General features: G+C 42.6%; 2 protein-coding genes across 11 annotated transcripts in view; one reads left to right on the top strand and one right to left on the bottom strand.

Moving 5' to 3' along the window:
* HOOK3 (hook microtubule tethering protein 3) overlaps window positions 1-16,248 on the bottom strand; it is a 109,359-nt gene extending 93,111 nt beyond the window's left edge. For all 4 annotated transcript variants that reach the window (XM_059384360.1, XM_059384362.1, XM_059384363.1 and 1 more), the window contains exons 1-2: window positions 15,942-16,248; window positions 8,965-9,050 (exon numbers count right to left, since the gene is read on the bottom strand). In XM_059384360.1, the coding sequence (XP_059240343.1) occupies window positions 8,965-9,050; window positions 15,942-15,998 (143 nt within the window). In that variant the 5' untranslated portion in view covers window positions 15,999-16,248. The remainder of the gene's footprint in view (window positions 1-8,964; window positions 9,051-15,941) is intronic.
* A 179-nt stretch (window positions 16,249-16,427) lies between these two features.
* Window positions 16,428-18,699, top strand: part of RNF170 (ring finger protein 170) — a 46,186-nt gene continuing 43,914 nt past the window's right edge. For 2 of the 7 annotated variants that reach the window (XM_059384054.1, XM_059384057.1), the window contains exon 1: window positions 16,428-16,646. The gene's annotated coding sequence lies outside the window, so the exon portion shown is untranslated. Of the gene's footprint in view, window positions 16,647-16,698; window positions 16,953-18,699 lie in introns of those variants that run through there. The other 5 variants (XM_059384060.1, XM_059384056.1, XM_059384055.1 and 2 more) reach the window with 5 other exon arrangements.

Genomic DNA, 18,699 nt, shown 5'->3' with positions numbered 1-18,699 from the left:
ACAGTATCCTGGTAACCAAATTTTAAAGTGTTACAAGGAGGTAAAATCCTTTGAATGCTGCTGCTAGGTCCTGATAAGGGCTGAGAATCAGCCATTAGAATCAGCACTGTGGGGGCACCTCGGTGGCTCAGTGGGTTAAGGCCTCTGCCTTAGTCTTGGGTCATGGTCTCAGGGTCCTGGGATCAAGCCCCACACCAGGCTCTCTGCTCAGCAGGGAGCCTGCTTCCTCCTCTCTCTCTGCCTTCCTCTCTGCCTACTTGTGACCTCTGTCAAATTAATAAATAAAATCTTAAAAAAAAAGAAAAAAGAATCAGCACTGTGTAGATAATTGGTGGTCCTAACAAGTGCAGTTTTAATAAAATGGTGGGGGATAAAGTCCCCGAGTGAAAAGTGGATTTAAAAGAGCAGGAAGCTAGGAATCTGAAACAGCGGGATACAGACTATTCTTCTAAAGAAGTTTTTGTTACAAAGGGGAGGGGAAATTGACAGAAGTGAGATCAGAAGTATTTTTACTTTTATTTTTTTATTTACTTGTCAGAAAGATAGAGAGAATTCACACAAGTGCAGGCAGGGGGAACAGCAGGCTCTCTGCCACACAGAAGCCAGATGCAGGACTTGATTCTAGGAACCTGGGATCATGACCTGAGCTAAGGCAGACACTTAACCAACTAAGCCACACCAGCACCTTGAGATCATAAGTATTTTTAAAGATAAAAGAAGTAACCGTCTGCATGCTAGTAGATATGATCCAGCAGAGAAGGGAAAAGTGATGATATAGGAAAGAGAACCAAATTGGTAAAGTGACAATCTTGTAGGTAACAGGCAATGGGATGTAATATACAAAGTGTAAGTACTGACTTTAAGATAAAAACCTTCCCCACCAACCCTATAGCTCTATGGGTCTCCCCATAGAGCTCCTTCAAGTAATCATAACAGGTAGCAAGGCAAAGTCAAAATAATGCTGGCAGAGGGGTACATGTAGTCATGGAATTCTATGGAAATTGTTTCATTTGTTTTAACTTCCTTAGAAGTAGGATGCATCTACCTTGTAAGGTGATCAGATAAAAGAGACAGGAAAGGTGACACTGGAGGTTTGAAGAAAGAAAATATAAGATAGTTGTCTGGAAGAGTGGGCGAATGAAAACACTAGGGAAACACAGTATGACTGTGGGATTCCATAAGGTAACACTTGCAGTTTTGTGGTGAGAAATTTAAAATGAAATTCATCAATATGTTTGCATTTTTTCCCCAGCTGTGTTCAGCTGCATAGGTAAGAAGCAGAACTGGCAGGGCATTAGATTTAACCAGAGTTGTGGTTTTGTGGAACAAATACAATATGAGAGGGGCAGGGGAGCTAAAAGTGTATGCAGGAAAGTAATTATGATTGACTATAAAGTTTCAGCTAAATAAGAGGAAGGAAAGAACAGTGAAGGTGGACAGTGTTAAAATCCCACTGACGTAAGAGAATTAAAGAATTATTGGAGACTTGATACAGAGAAAGGGAGATGGAAAGACAAGGAACAATAATCAGACAGTGGTAATGAGAAAACTGAGATCATGGGGGATTACACATTATCAGTAATTATACAGTAATCATGGGAAGGCGTGCCTGAAATCTACTGAAGACAAGGTAAATGGAGAGGAGTTCAAGAAAGTGGTAGCCAAGGACATGAAGGATTATCTGGGTATACACCCAAATCACCAAGAATGTAGATAAGTGCAGTACTGGAGAGAGCCGACAGTGTGCCAGGATCCAATACTGTTGCGAAACGACAAGCAATGACAACAACAATGAAGGGTAGTGGATAATGTCATAGGATTCAAAGCTAGAGATTTAGGAAGATGAAGAATGGCGTGGAAGCAGCAATAAGGAGTACCACCTCTGGGCTAAGTGGTACTTGCTGACTGTGGGAGAAAAATATAGCTATCACTTGAAAAGCCTGCAGAAGTAGTGTCAGGGGAGAAGCAGATTTCTTTCAGAGCCGAAGTTGGATCAGGCAAAGTGCTGACTGTTCTTTGGCACAAGTACTGCAGGTTAACCAAGAATCACAGGCTTAAGAGCATAAACAACCAATTCAAATTCTTGTTATCTCATATAAAACATCCCGTGCTCTCTAAAGTGGATTCTGCTTGTCATTTTTTTTTAACCAATATTAATTTTCTTCAAACCAAAAAGTTGAAAATAGAAAGTTCATTTAACAGTCACTGGGGTTCCTGGGGCTCCAGGGTAGCTCACATAATGATCCCAGAGTCCTGGGATTGAGCCCCACATCAGGCTCTCTGCTGCGGCGTGGAGGGGATGCTTCTCCTTCTCTCCTATCTGCTCTGTACGCTCTGTCAAATAAATGAGTAAAATCTTAAAAAAAAAAAAAAAAAAAAAAAAACAGTTCTCTCAAGACTCAAAGAAAAAAAAAGGTTTTCATTTTGTATCTATTAATGTACAGATGTAAAAGGACAGAGTACATCTTAATGTTTTCAGTGACTGATCTATAGTAAAAATTAAACAACAATCTAATCATTTATGGTTGGTGTCTGGTCACTACGCAAATCAACATAATCAAAAGTTCTGAAAAGATGGAAAAGGAATCTTTTTAATAAACAGTACACCCAAAACCCCACCACCCCTGACCTTAGCAAGTGATGGTGATACTGGTGGAATAAGAACGTTCACAGTGCCTGTGGAAGCAAAAACAGCACATCCACTTTGGAAACACTTTGGCAGTCTCCTAAATATTAAACACACACCTGACCATATGGTCTAACCATTCCACTTCTGGGTGGCATTTTATTAGAAGGAAATGAAAGGATACATCCATACAACCAATCTGTATGCTACTGTTCAGAGACGGCTTTATTTGAAATAGTCCCAAACTAAACCCAGATGTCCATCCGCAGATGAATAAATACATAACTAGATCACAGTATATCCATAGAGTATGTATGAACTATGACAGGAAAGAACATGAATTTCAAGATAGTTATGTTGCATGAAAGAAGCCATACCTTCTCCCTCAAGTAAGAAAATGTATTGTGTGAGTCCATTTACATAAATTTCTAGAGAGTGCAAATTGATCTATAGTGGTTGCGTGGGCATAAGAAAGGGTGGCACAAAGGAAGGACTGAAACACTTCTTTTTCTTTTTTTTTTAAAGATTTTTTTTTTTTTTTTAATTTGTCAGAGAGAGAGGGAGAGCGAGGGAGCACAGGCAGACAGAATGGCAGGCAGAGGCAGAGGGAGAAGCAGGCTCCCTGCTGAGCAAGGAGTCTGATGTGGGACTCGATCCCAGAATGCTGGGATCATGACCTGAGCGGAAGGCAGCTGCTTAACCAACTGAGCCACCCATGTGTCCCGACTTCTTCTTTTTTTTTTTTCCCAAAGATTTTATTTATTTATTTGACAGACAGAGATCACAAGTAGGCAGAGAGGCAGGCAAAGAGAGAGGAAGGGAAGCAGGCTCCCTGCCTGCGGAGCAGAGAGCCCGATGTGGGGCTCGATCCCAGAACCCCGGGATCATGACCTGAGCCAAAGGCAGAGGCTTTAACTCACTGAGCCACCCAGGCGCCCCATGGACTGAAACACTTCTTGAAGTGTTGATATGTTCGTTATCTTGCCTATAGTGATAGTTCTACAGGTATCTAGATAGGTAAAAATTTTTATCAAATCCTATACTTTAAAAATGTACAATTTACTATAGAGGGAGCACTAAAAAGAAATGAACTATCAAGCTACATGGAGAAATCTTTTTTTTTTTTTTAAACATTTTATTCATTTATTTGAGAGAGAGAGAGAGAGACAGACAGTGAGAGAGAACATGAGCAAGGAGAAGGTCCGAGAGAGAAGCAGACTCCCCATGGAGCTGGGAGCCTGATGCGGGACTCGATCCCAGGAATCCGGGATCATGACCTGAGGCGAAGGCAGTCGTCCAACCAAGTGAGCCACCCAGGCGTCCCAACATGGAGAAATTTTAAATGCAATAGTGAAAGAAGTGAAAGAAGCCAATCTGAGAAGACTACATAAGGGTATGATTTCAGTTATATGACATTCTGGGACAGGCAAACTATGGAGGCAATAAAAAGATCAGGGGTTGCTGGAGGTCTGGGGTGGAGGGAAGGTTGACTAGATCCAAGGGGATTTTTAGGGCAGCGAAACTACTCTGTGTGAAACTACAATGGTAGATACATATTACGTATTTGTCAAATCCATACAGAGAATGTAAAACACAGAGTGAACTTTAATGTAAATTAGGGACTTTAGGTAATGATGTTTTGGTGTAGGTTCATCAATTACAACAAATATACCTCTCTGGTGTATATGTTGATAGTGGGGGAAGGCACTGTGCAGTGCTGCAGAGTGTGTGAAAATTTGCCATAGTTTACATTCAATTTTTAAAAACATTTTTTTCAAGTAGTAAAATATACACAGCATAAAATGTCATTTAAACTTAAGTGTGTGGTTCAGTGGCATTAAGCGCACTCACACCACTGTGCAACCATCAATCACTATCATCCACCCCCAGAACTTCGTCATCCCATAATCCAACTCCTTGCCATCACAATTTCGCTGTGAAGCTAAAACTGTTCTAAAAAGAAAAAAATCCACAAAGTCGTATTAATTAAAAAATAAGGGCGGTGGCATGAACCTACATGGACAAAAAGAGAGAAAGACGACAATAGCAATAACATTTTGGATGGGAAGATGGATGGGAAATGACTAAAAAGCTGAAGAAAGAAAATCTTATACTAACAAGAAACATACTTAGGCCCATTCATATTTGATAAAATTTCTACTAAAACCACAGAAAGATACAGTTTTTCACTTCTCGGCTCAGACAAAATGAAAAGATCTGCAATTTCCAATGAAACTCTCTGCTTAGCCCCCACATTCTTTTGGCTTTCCTCATACTTCTCTGGTATCTCTGTTGTTTGAGGTTCTAACCAGAATTAATTGTCAAAGTTCTTCAAGGCTCAGGCTACACATATTTCCTCTTATGCTATACTATTCCCTAAGTGACTTAATCCACACTAATGCCTTCAATTAAGATACCCAAATTGAATCTGGATTTCTCTTCTGCACTTTAGACCCACATGATCTAATGCTAACTTGGCATTTTCTCTTGATGTCTCAATACCACTCAAATTCAACGTCCCCCAAACTAAACCCATGATATATCCAGTACTCCTCCACAGCAGATTCCTTTTCAGCATTCCCCTATCAGTGGTTTGTCTCCCTTTCTGTGTATCTGCTAAAGTTAGAAATTTAAAGTCTATTTTGATACCTTCCTTTTACTCACACCCCGTTATCATTCATCAACATTTGTTTTCTCTATTATTTTGGGTCTATCCATTTGTCTCCACCTCCTTCACTACCTTCTAATCCAAAGTATCATAATTTCCTTTCTGATTTACTACAAATTTCTTTCCACTTGATCATTCCTTATCATTTATGGCATCTTCTAACTCATTTTACCCCTGTAGCCAGAATATTTTCAAAATGTAAACGAACCTGGACTTTAAATTAAAAAAAGAAAAAAAGGAAAAAAGAAAACTGCAGCCACTGCAGAAAACAGTAGGGAGGTTCCTCAAAAAGTTAAAAAAACAGAACTACCTGGAGTGCCTGGGTGGTTCAGTCTGTTAGGCATCTGCCTTTCGCTCAGGTCGTGATCCTAGGGTCCTGGGATCAAGCCCCACATCAGGCTCCCTGCTCGGCAGAGTCTGCTTCTCCCTCTCTCTCTGTGCCCTACTTGTTCTCTCCCTCCCTCCCCCACAATCAAACACACACACACACACACACACACACACACACACACACACACACTTCTCTACCCTATGACATAGCCACTGCACCACTCGGTATTTAATCTAAAGAACACAAGAATACTAATTCAAAGAGATACTACATGTACTCCAATGTTTAACAGCATTATCTACAATAGCCAAATTATGGAAACAACCCAAATGTCCATCAACCGATGAATGGATAAAGAAGATGCGGTAATATATACAATGGAATGTTACTCAGTGATCAAAAAAGAATGAAATCTTGGGGCACCTGGGTGGCTCAGTGGGTTAAGCCGCTGCCTTCGGCTCAGATCATGATCTCAGGGTCCTGGGATCGAGTCCCGCATCGGGCTCTCTGCTCAGCAGGGAGCCTGCTTCCCTCTCTCTCTCTCTGCCTGCCTCTCCGTCTACTTGTGATGCCTCGCTGTCAAATAAATAAATAAAATATTAAAAAAAAAGAATGAAATCTTAATATTTACAACAACATGGTTGAGGCAAGAGTATTATGCTAAACAAAATAAATTAGAGAAAGATAAATATATGATTTCAGTCATATGTGGAATTTAAGAAAAAAAGAGCAAAGGGATAAAAACAGAGAGGCAAAGGAAGAAACAGACTCTCAATTATAGAGCACTGATGGTTACGGTGAAGGTTTAAAAAGGTGATGGGGATTAAGGAGGGCACTTTTGTAATGAGCACCAGGTGCTGCATGGAAGTGTTGACTCACTACATTGTACACTTGAAACTAATATTGCACTGTATGTTAACTGGAATTTTAAATAAAAACTTAAAATGTAAATCTGATCCTGTCAACCCTTCCCTGCCTCCACACCACCCAAGTTGCTTCTCATATCCCTTGGAATAAAGATACAAGGCCCTCCATGGTCTGGCAACATCTCTCTTTCCACTCTCAGTCTATAACATGGTCCCTCTCTCTTTTGGTGGTGGTGTTGACCATACTCCATCAGCTGGTATGGGCTCCTCTGTATACCATCTTCTGTATGCTAAGAAATTTGTTACCAATCATCTTTCAGATTTAAGATCTTTATTTTTTCAGGTAAATGTTTGTGACTTAAGCTAAATATGTCTTTTTACAAACTTTCATAACATTGTGTATTTCTCCCCTGTAGCACCTGTTATAATAGCAATTTTGTTTGCATAGTTATTGAAAAATCTGGTTTTCCCAAGGTTATAAACTCTCTGAAGGCCATTGGGTTGGGGCTTACCGCTGTATCACCAGTGCTGGACACAAAGTAGCCCTTCAATAAATATCAAAGAGACAAGGAGGAACTGAACTTCCCTGAATCTGTACATATTATACAGTTATTAAAATAGATAACATGCAACAGTATGAATCTCAGACATTACGTTGAGTGAAAGGAGTCTGACAAAAAAGAATAAATACTGTATGATTCCCATTATAAGATGTCCAAAAACAGAAAAAAAACTAATTGGTGGTGTAGAAGTCAGAATCATGGCTATTACTGGGCAAGGGTTATTGATTAGAGAGGGTGGTGAGGGAATCATCTGGGTCTAGACAGGTTATATATTTTAATCTGGGTGGTGGTTACACAGATGTGTATACACAAATACATACACGATATACATACACAGGTACATATTCATCACTTTTTTTAGTGTACTTTTCTGTATGTGTTTTACCATAACAAAAGAAAAAAAAGAAGACATTTTTGGGGAAAAAAAGGTAAAAAACCAAGTATGGATGAAAAATATGCCCACAAGACCTTGGTAAATTAACTAGTTTGCAGAACATAATATATGCTATGATCTTGATTTGGTAAAACAATACATGCATACAGTTCTTCTGGTTTTTGCAAATGACAGAAATCCTACCCTAACTTAAGCAAAAAATTCATTTACTGACACATACCTGGAAAGCTTACTTAGCTTCAGTGAAACTCTCTAGACCATTCAAAGGCTAAAAATTATTAGGGAACCACTCAGGTCACAGGATCACTGTTCTCAGAGTGCCAGAACCAAGCCTAACAGGTTTCAAATGAGACTTTTCAAGCTCTATCAAAAAGTCTATGCTCCTGTGTATCTGAAGAGATGTGCCATGTAGTTACAGAAGAAAGCGACAGCAAGCTAGTTTCCAAGCATCAGTCCCTCGTTCTAAAGACACACAGAGTCTCTGAATTGCAGGCATCTGAACTGCTTTTCAGACAGGAAACTCTATATAGCTCACTGCAAAGTGAACAGGAAGAATTCATTTACTGTTGGTATGGATTCTTACCAAAACTTCAGGAAATCCCATCTAGTCATATGCAAATCTTCCAATAACATAAGACCTACAAGTGCTCAGTGCTTCAAAAGACAAAAGTATACCCCACAAGTCACATCGAGCCTTATGATTTCTTAAATTTACAAGTAATGTTTTATTAGAAAATTTCCTAGCTTAAGTTGGAGATAGCCATGTATCAATTTTACAACCATTGCTTTTTTCAAGTGCTTAGAAGACTCAGGTATGTTTCATATATCTCACACATGAATGTTATTCTTTTAATCATTTGGTGACATGAGTATCTACGACGCAGGCTGAATCATGAAAAACTGATGGTATTTAACCACTTGTGACCTACAAAGGGCATTTTCATTATGATTCAGATAAAAACCATACCTTGTGAACAAAACAAATTCCCTGCCTCTATGTGGATCTCACATGAGTAGTGGGGGAGCATCACAAAACAAATGAATATATGGTATATAAGATGGTGTTACATACCTCAAAGAAGAACATAAAAGGTTAAAAGGGATACAGCAGAGTATAGGGCAATGGCTGTCACTTATTTTATATGAATGGTCAGAGGAGGCTTCATAGATATAACAACATTTGAGCAAAATCCTAAGGAAAGAGAAAGCAAGCCTCTAGATTCTTCTACAATGAGAAAATATCATTAACGTGAAAATTTCTGCTAAGCTTATGCTAAAAAAATGAGAACAAATAATTCTGCTAAAACCAACTGAGTGTTTAAACAATTATGGCCGTAATTAAACTCTCAGCCAATCTATACCAAACAAGTACATGCCATCAAAATTAAAACGGACATTTATAAGCTCTTATTCTTCGCGCAACACACATTTCATGTGAACATTTTTTTTCATCCATGTTTTCAATCTAATAAATATTCACATATAAGACTTTACAAAAACATAAAGCAATTCTTACATTTTCTGAAGAACCTGGGCCATCACAACCCCATTCGTTAAATCTTCCACGGTCTGGCATGGTGCATCCACATTAAATGTCTGGATCTAGGGAAAAAAAGGAAAGGGGTTGGGGGGGAGATTCCCTGGTTAATTATACAGGAGATTTCTTAGGCTTCCTTTTGTGATTATCGCATCTTGACAGTTGGAATAAATTTTAAAAAGCAGTAGAGTTGGAATGTTTTTCCCTTATGGGAAATTTCCTGCAGGTTCTCATTGTCCCTTAGGTAGAAAAGAAATTGAGGTGGACAACTGGTGACACCCTAGCATCCCTTCTCCTCACAGATGACCAATCTAAGCAAGTCATGGTAACTCCATCTCCTCTACCAGTGACTAACTTAGGATTCACGGGGCAAAGACAATGTGAACCAAAGAATTGGAGTGAGATGCTTAAACTTGAGTTTCTAGGAAAGAAGAGCCAATCTCCTCTTGCTGTGGTCAAGTATGTTGCCTCAACTGCCACCAGCATTCATCTTAGGGCTCCTAACAGAGTATATTTTAGGATGAGGCTGATATACTCTACGACAGAGAAGAGGGATACAAAGAACTGGGTCCTTGAAAAAACTGAGCCACTGAATTAAAAAAAAAAAAAATGAAGCCTATTTTGTGAGAAAGACGTGCTTAAGGCTGGCCAGAGATTTCATTTATTCAAAACCAAAATATCTTTATAAAGAATTCACATTCACTAAAGTTGAGGTTAGATATTCAATTTTGATTCTAAATGTACTGTGAATTAGATCTAAGTTTGCAAAAAACCAAAAAACTAACAACTAACTTTGCACTGGTCAGCATGACATGGCTGAGAAATAGAAATTATTTCCATAAGATAATACAGCTGAGCCAACAATGATTATACCCAGTAGTGCAACCAAGATTTAGAAGGAAATAAATCACTGAGAAAAGACAGATGCGGCCATGCTCTCCCAGTTTATAGATTTGCAAAATGAAAGAGTATGACAGGATGTGCAAACAGCAGCACAAAGATTAGAAGTGAGTGGGATGCAGTCTAGGAATGAAAAACAGCTTAGCATGGGATGTGGGGGTGGGAATAGGAAGAGATGGAAGAGGGAAAAGAGTATAATGGTGAAAGATGGGGCATTTACTGTGCAAAACCTCATAAGCCATGTTAGGACTTTATTCTAAGAGCAATGAGGTAGGAGGGTGGCTAAGCAAAGGACTCCATGAGACTGAAGCCATGAGATTTATGCTGTATAAAGATCATCCTGGCTGCAATATGAAGAAAGGATTGGAGGGGAAGAGGCACAGAGACCTATTTTTGTAGGTTTATATTATTAACACAGATGAGGTCCAACTAAGTAGAGACAATGGAAATATTGGGAGTAACACTCAAATCTTCTCACATTTTTATTTATTGGGTTACATACTCAGAAGTGAAATTACTGGGGGTGCATGGGTGGCTCAGTTAATTAAGCATCTGCCTTTGGCTCAGGTCATGATCCAGGAGTCCTGGGATGGAGCCCCCACATCATGCTCCCTGCTCAGTGGGGAGTCTGCTTCTCCCTCTCCCTTTGTTCCCCCATCCCTCCCTACTGGTGGTGCTCATGCTCTCTCTCCCAAATAGATAAATAAAATAATTTTAAAAAAAGATTCTTTAGAAGTGAAGTTACTGGGTCAAAGTGTATGCACATTTTAAGATTTTTGATAAATACAAACTGTCCTTAATTCTCATAATTGTTTTAGTCATTTTCTCACTTTGTAACAGTAGATGATAGCTACTTCTCTGTAGTGTATCATTTATCAAATCTTAAAAAAAAAAGCTACAGACAAATGCAGTCAGTAGCTTCTTTATATTTCCTATATGGGAAAGTCTTATGAGTAGTGAGGATTACAGTGGTGGAAACTAAAGGAATTATCTTAGAGATCACATAGTAAGTGGTTTTTATCTAGGTATCCATTTGGGAGAGTAATGAAAAGAAGCCATCCCCTGACACTAACTTCATATACAGCAGAGGTTCAATATAATTAGTAAATGAATAGATGGAACAAATAAATATCTGCAGGAACTGATTCTATATTATCTCCAGCTGCCTCAATAGTAATGTGATAACAATGTAGTTTAAAATGAAATAAGCACCTGCTTTCATTTTACAGTTGATAAATTAATCTCTCACAGGTTTAAGAGGAAAAAGAGACAGCAGTGAGAGCCACATCTCATTTATCTCTTTACCACTAATCTTAACACAATTCTGACACAGAATTGCGTCATTTATTATGCTCATTTATTTATTTGACAGACAGATCACAAGTAGGCAGAGAGGGAGGCAGAGAGAAGAGGAAGCAGGCTCCCCGCTAAGTGGAGAGTCCGATGTGGGGCTCGATCCCAGAACCCTGGGATCATGACCTGAGCCAAAGGCAGAGGCTTTAACCCACTGAGCCACCCAGGTGCCCTGAATTGTACATTTTAAAAGCATGTATTCTGGGGCTCCTGGGTGGCTCTGTCTGTTAAGCATCTGCCTTCAATTCAGGTCATGATCCGGGGGTCCTGGGATCGAGTCCCCCATTGGGCACCCTACTCATCAGGGAGGCTCCCACTCACCCTGCTTGTGCACCCCTGTGCTCTGTCAAAGAGAATCTTAAAAATACTCTAAAGGAGGGGCGCCTGGGTGGCTCAGTGGGTTAAGCTTCCGCCTTTGGCTCAGGTCATGATCCCAGGGTCCTGGGATGGAGCCTCCCATCGGACTCTCTGCTCAGTAGGGAGCCTGCTTCCCTTCCTCTCTCTGCCTGCCTCTCTGCCTACTTGGGATCTGTCAAATAAATAAATAAAATCTTTAAATAAATAAATGCATTTTTAAAAATAATAAACGCATTAAAAAACACTCTAAAGGAACATTAAAAAATGAAATTTATGGTATATGAATTATATTTTAATTTTTAAAATATCTATCATCTACTAGTCTCATCAACTGAGTTTACATCTACAGGATGTGTCTGGAGATCAGCACAGTAAAATTTAAAGATAATTACATCTAAGTGCATTAAGGTGTGAAATTCTACCTAAAAGATCATAACCTCTCTTTCAATTCCAAGACGCTCTATTAACATCTCCCAACCTCCATCTCACCCTCCCCCAAAAAAGCATGAGAAAAGTAATACAGGAGATCACCTGGAATTAGTATCTCCACAGCAGTTCTCAACCAGGGGTGGTTTTGCTCCCTAAGAGACATTTTTGTTTTTAACAAATAGGTGTGCTACTGGTATCTAGTAGGCAAAGGCCAGGGATGCTACTTTCAAATGTCCTACAATGCACAGGGCACTGCCACTGAATTCTCCAACCCCAAATGCCAATAATGCTAAAATAAAAAATCCCTGCTCTTAGAAGGTATATGGTCCCCAGGCCACTAACAACAGCATCACCTGGAAACTTGTTAGAAATCAGAATCTGGAGCACCTGGGTGGCTTGGTGGGTTAATGCCTTTGCCTTTGGCTTGGGTCATGATCCCAGAGTACTGGGATGGAGCCCCGCCTCGGGCTCTCTGCTCAGTGGGGAACCTGCTTTCCCCCTCTCTCTAACTAATATGAAAATTTCAAGGATATGCTAATGTTGCTGGGTTTCACAGAAGAAATGTACTTAGCCTATGTGATGATTCTTTTCCCACTAAACTGGTAGCATTCCAGATTCGTTCTGGTTTTTTAGTCTCTACACCTAGGAAAGAACAATCTTTTCATGTAAAGTTCAAGAAATTAGGCTTGACAGGTGCAACAGGCAGGGCAGATTTCTTTAACAGGTAAGAATACAATTTGACTCAGACGGTGGGGAGAGGAGGTAGAGTGGATATTTTCAAGCACATCCTGCTGAACTTGCTTGCTGCATAAACTCTAATTTGGAATTTAACCTTAAGGTGTTTCCCAGTGGTAGAAGGATACTCTGTCTTTTCCTAACTACTCCTCTTTCAACAAAATTTTGGAACATTTGATTCTTGGGCTAGTAGGCACTCTGATACAACAACTATTTATCCAGCATTTAAGGCAATTTGATGTCCACATAAATGAATTCTGGACAGACAACTAATAGTCACCCCTTTTAAGTGCCTGAGTTTTCATTATTTTAACTATTTCTAGTGGAAGAATTTCTAAAGTGTACTATCTACCTAGTACTAAATTGCTAAGTTTAAGTGAAAATAAACTTTTGATATTCAAGATCCTAATTATGATCTTCAATAATTGAGCATGGAGGTTCCTGAATTCTGTAAGGCTGTCAGAATCAATCATGTAGTACTGAGCTTTCAGTTTTTGGATCTTCTAGGTCACCGGCAGCTGCCTGTACCTTGCCAAGTATTGCAGTTACCGCCCAATCTTCTGTGTGCACAGAACCCACATGACCAACATGGCTGTAAGCTTATGTAGAGTAAATTAGTCCAAATGGGAGTCTTGTCTTTTCTTTTTTAAGCAGGTTCCATGCCAACTCTTGGGTCTGAACTCAGGACCTTGAGATTGAGAATCACAAGTTCTACTGACTCAGCCAACCAAGTGTGCTAAGGGAGTCTTCTTTGGAGCGTATTGCATACTTTCCTCCCCCTTACACTTGGTTTCGGAATTGTTTTCAGCATAAACTGGCCTCCAGATATGAGGGGAATTGCGAGGCTAAATGTACACTTTTTAGCTACCTCATTTTCTGCATAAACATTTATTCTTCTTTTTATAATGACAAAGGGAAGCCAGCATTTAAACTCAACTTTATTTTGAAAGATTTCAATGCACAAGGTTTTAAAATGTTTCCAAATCTTAGAATTGTACATCTTTGCAGAGGCTCTGCCCCTCCAGTTGTTACTGAAAATCTCTAATCTTATTTTTTCCATAAATTTTCCCTTTTGGGCCTTCCAGTGACAACTCGAAAATTCTTTTCTACAACACCATATTCCCTGGTTTTCAGGGAATCTGATAACATAGGTTCTGTTTTCTTGACATTTACCAGATCCTAAATAGATGCTCTCATACTGTGTGTCTCCTCAAACTTCTCCAAGACTCTTTCTCTGTATTTTTATTAGCATTTCTCACTCAAATAACTGCAATGATCACCATCTTCTTGCAGATGGCCTTCACATACACCTGTTTTCAAGACTTGTCTTTCTAGACTTTAAACCACATAGCCCTACTTCAGATTCAGTTAGCCCCTCATCTTTGCCCTATTGCCTTTTTCTAGCATTGAGGGAGGAACTTACTTGTACAGACTCAAAAAAGCACACCTTAAGATCCTCATCTTCTGTTTACAACCTCTGCCAAATCTATTCCTGCCACAGGATCAAAGAATGTGGTCATTCTTTTCCTTTATCTCTCCCATGCCTTGGCCATATTATGCAGCTCAACAGTTTCCCTCTTCTCTAAAATATAGTAATGAAACCCTTCTTGTCTGAAGTTGGAGCCTACTATATTTGTAAGCTATATGTTAACTATATATTTTTGCAAAAACCAAAAAACACCCTGAAATCCCAGTAATAGTCTAACGTAAAGTTACAGAACATATCAAGCCCTAGCAGTGCATGTATTATTTCAGAACACATAATCTGATTCACAGAACACATTATGAAAATCTGAGTAGGAGCACATGGGTGGCTCAGTCAGTTAAGCATCTGCCTTTAGCTCAGATCATGATCTCAGGGTTCTTCGGATCAAGTCCCATGTCCAGCTCCCAACTCAGCACGGAAGTGTGCTTCTCCCTCTCCCTCTGCCCCTGCGACTGCGCGCGCGCGCGCTCTCTCAAATAAATAAATGAAATCTTAAAAGAAAGAAAAAAATCCCAGAGTATTTACACTACCTTTGTTACAACCTACCTAACGCAATGCTTCTTTAACCTTTCCATGAAATGCCCCCACACAGGAAAGTGACACATACATTTCAGAGATCTGAAACGACTCAGATACCACTCAACAGAACTTTTTTTTGACATCTGTATCTTATCTTTAACATTAACCCTAATGCTGTAGTTACCTCAACAAATATATTAGTGCTCTATTCTAGAAATGACATTTAACATTTTTAGCAGTGAGTAAAACTCCTGGAGAAAGCACTAGGTTTATCCCATGGCTCTGCGGACCCTATACATACACACACACAGGCCAAGAACTGACACCTAGGTTTGTGAAACACAGCCTGGGTTATAGGTCCGGCTCTCGAAAAGGCTGCTAAAGACACAATAATCAGCACTAGAACGAAACAGATACTTTAAAACGTGACATTTTAAGTAAGTGTTCAATAATTCAAGATCAGAAGCCCACAACGTCGACCCAAAACGTCCAGTTCCATCACTGATTCCTACGTAGCTTCCAGATTTGTTTTTATAGTTATCCCTTTAATAAGTATCTCCACGCGGCTGACTTTCTCATCTCTGAAGCGTATCTCGCATCTTAAATACCGTCTCTGGGTGCTCTTCCGCATTTTTCCTACCCTCCCTTCAAAGTACTTTTCTCTTCCAGGGCGCCCGGCTCATCCCGCAAGGGGCTCCCCTCTCAGTGCTCTGTGAACGCTACAACAAAGGCGAGGAACGTCGTAACCAGGGGTCCCGAGTGCCTCTACCGGCTGCGCCGCGCGCAGAGACAGCCGAGCTCCGGCGTCCCCGGCAGCGCGAGGGAAGCGCCCGCACCTCGTCAGCTGCAAACAACAACAATCCTAATCACAGTGCCGCCCGCACCCCATCATTAGCCTCCACCGGGCCGGTTTCCACTCGCAGAGCAGCCAACACCTCAAGCCCGACAAGTTTCCCTCGGACTCGGGGCCGAGTCCCCCCGCGCCCCCTGCCCCCCGCACGGCCTGGCCGCTGGGGTTGACGCGGCCCGCACCGGCGGCCCCCGGCTCCGCCCGCCCCAGGCCCCGGATGTGACGGCACCGCCGCCCTCGGCGCTCGCCCCCCGCCACAAGCGTGGGGGATCCCGGAAAGGAGGCCTGGGGGAGGGGGTCTTCCCCGACGCGCCAGTCACCACATACCCAAGTGAGAAGGCTCTCGCACAGCTCCACCCGCTCCACCGACTCCACGTTGAACATCTTCCCCAGCTGGGGCTTGGCAGCGCCTCCCCGCCTCACCAGAAACCGCTGCCGCTCGCTCTGGGGCTGCGTCCGAGGGTCGGGGCAGCTGACCTGGCCTCTGGCCCACCTTCTCCTCGCCCCCGGCCGCCGACGACCGCCCGGGCGCTGCCAGCGGCTCTCGCACCGTCACCCCCGCTGCCCCTCCTTCTCCTTTCACTCGGGACCGCGCGCCCGCCGCGCGCGCCCCCGGCCACGCCCGCAGCCTCGCGTCCCCGCCTCCAGCCCCCACACTCCTCCTCCGGAAAGCGCCGGCCCTGGCCAGAGCCGCGGCCGACGAGCCACTGCGCACAATCGCGCTCCAGCCGGCCCGCCTCCTCGCCGCCGCCGCCGCCGCCGCGCGCGCCCCGACGCCGGCCCGCTGCGTGTCGCCGCGCGCACGCGCCCGGCCCTGGCGGCGGCGGCGGCGGTGGCGGCAGCGGCGGCGGGTTCTCCCCGCCTGGCCGCTCGCAGCTTCACGGAAGCTCGGCAGTGCGCGTGCGCCGGTGTCCGCACTCCTAATTAAAAAAGACCTAGTGGTTGCCTGGGAGGGGTGGCGGGGGCCGTGCCCGGAAGTAATCTCTAGTCTCAGTCACCGGGAATTGGCGAGGTATCCTCTGCGGTGGAGAGGTACGCGCCCCCTCCCCCTCCCAGCCGCCCGGGCCGCGGCCGGCCACGCCCACCCGGATCCGGGGGCCGGCGCTCCGGCGTGGGCGGGACTGCCCCGGGGTCGCCTTCGGGCTTCGGGGCGGGGGGAGTCGCCGCCTCGGACCCCGGGGCTCCGCCTTCCTTCGGGTAGCCGGGGGGCTGAGCCCCAGAGCCGTCCGGCTCCCGCCCGGAGTTCCGGAGGCGGTGGAAGGGCCGACGTGGCGGGCGTCTCGTGGTTCTGGGCGCTGGGCCGGGTGAGAAGAGCCGGCCGTCCCTTCCCGGGTCGCGGTGAGCGTCGACTCCCTGAAAACTTCGGCTGCTTAGTAGGGAGAGGGTGTGCGCCAGTTGTGAGTCCGCGAGGACTTCGGCCGTTCTAGGGCCTGCTTCTCCTCGGGCGGAGCTGGCAGGCGGCCTTCTCCTTGGATGGCTCGGCGGGTGGTCCGCCGCGAGCACCCACCTTTGTAGAGGCGTGGGTTTCTGCAGGGATATCAGTATATTTTTATGCGATACGACCTATGCAGAAAAGTGCATACAACGTACATGGTTAAAGAAAAATAATGATAGACACCCGGATAAAAGAACACTGCTCACCCCTCAGGAGTCCTGCCCACACCTAGCGTTCCTTCCTGAGAACAATTTCGTCCCTAGACTTGTATGATACTTTCCTGCTTTTCCTTCTAGCTTTACTGTCTGTATATGCATGCCTAAACAATACAGTTTTACTTTGCTTGTTTTTGAACTTTTACGAATGGGATCAGTGTGTTTTGTGGCTTTGAATTTATAGTAAATTTGTATATATAGGTAATTTTTATTGCTGCCTAGTATTCCATTGTATGATTATAACAGCGTAACCCTTCTGTCAATGGACGTTTTGTTGTCCCAGTTTGGGGGTACTAAAAAAGAGTGCTGTAAGCATTCTTCTACCTGGATCCTAGTGCAAATCTGTAGGGGGTTTCTTGGAGTCCTAGGAGAATTGTTGAGTCCTAGGGGAATACATAACTTTATCAGGTAATGCCAAAATTATTTGGAATGCAGCAAACATAACTTCCTAGAGCACGTCTTTGGTTTGCAAGCTCTGAAGCCCCCCTTTTCCCATTAGGAGTAGGTTTTATCTTTGAACATTCATAATCAGAGTGAGTTTTTAATGATGCCTTACAGAGTCCCCGTTAAGAATTCACATATGATGGATTTATTTTGTAAATGTAAGAAAAATCTTACCTAGACTCTTCTCAATGGTCTTAAAAAAAAAAAAGTATTCTTCCTTCCACCATGGGCAGAGAAATCTTTAGAAATGATAAATGTGTCCTACCGGCCTTGTTTCCTCTGTTGGTGCCTCTGGATCTCGGTCAAACCAGAGTTCCTACATTCCATGCTAGGTCGTTTCTGTAGAATCCCTAGCACTTTAATGACCTTTACCCTTGTTGGGCACATAAAATCAGTAAGTATATGTTACATTGACCTAAGCCTGACTCACCTGCAACTTGTCTTTGGAAGTGAAGAACAAGATGCTAACCTTTTCTGGAGGGACTGGTATAGTGAACACCTTCACTCCAGCTGCTTAGGTTTCAAGACTTTGACACAAATGACCTAAGCCCCCTTTTTCAGTCTTGACCGCTCACCCACAATACATTTATGTAAGATACTGCAGTGTTCTTGAGATTTCATTTATGGCTCCAAATACCCTCAATATTAAAAGCTTCTTGGATGTAATTATCTATGGAAGTGATGTGATTATCATGTTTCTACATGAACTTGGGTAAAAAGACCGAGTTTCTTCTTTGGAAGTTATGAAATTTCCTATATTTCCCTTATTCTTAATTATTTTTTTCTGAAAGTTTTGGAAAAGACAAAGGAGAGAGGTGAGTGCAACTTGTTTTAGCTGTCTCCTTAGTCTGGTTAGTTGGAGACTAGTTCTCATCTATTATAGCTGTGTGTCAGACTTAATTATTTTTATAGCTGCTTATCAGATTTAAATAAACACTGTAGTGTCCTGCGTGGCAATGCTCCCAAATTTATGGAGTATTCCCGGGGAGTA

This window comes from Mustela nigripes, chromosome 18 (assembly GCF_022355385.1).
Source record: "Mustela nigripes isolate SB6536 chromosome 18, MUSNIG.SB6536, whole genome shotgun sequence".
Taxonomy (NCBI): domain Eukaryota; kingdom Metazoa; phylum Chordata; class Mammalia; order Carnivora; family Mustelidae; genus Mustela; species Mustela nigripes.
This window is presented reverse-complemented; position numbering and strand designations above follow the sequence as displayed.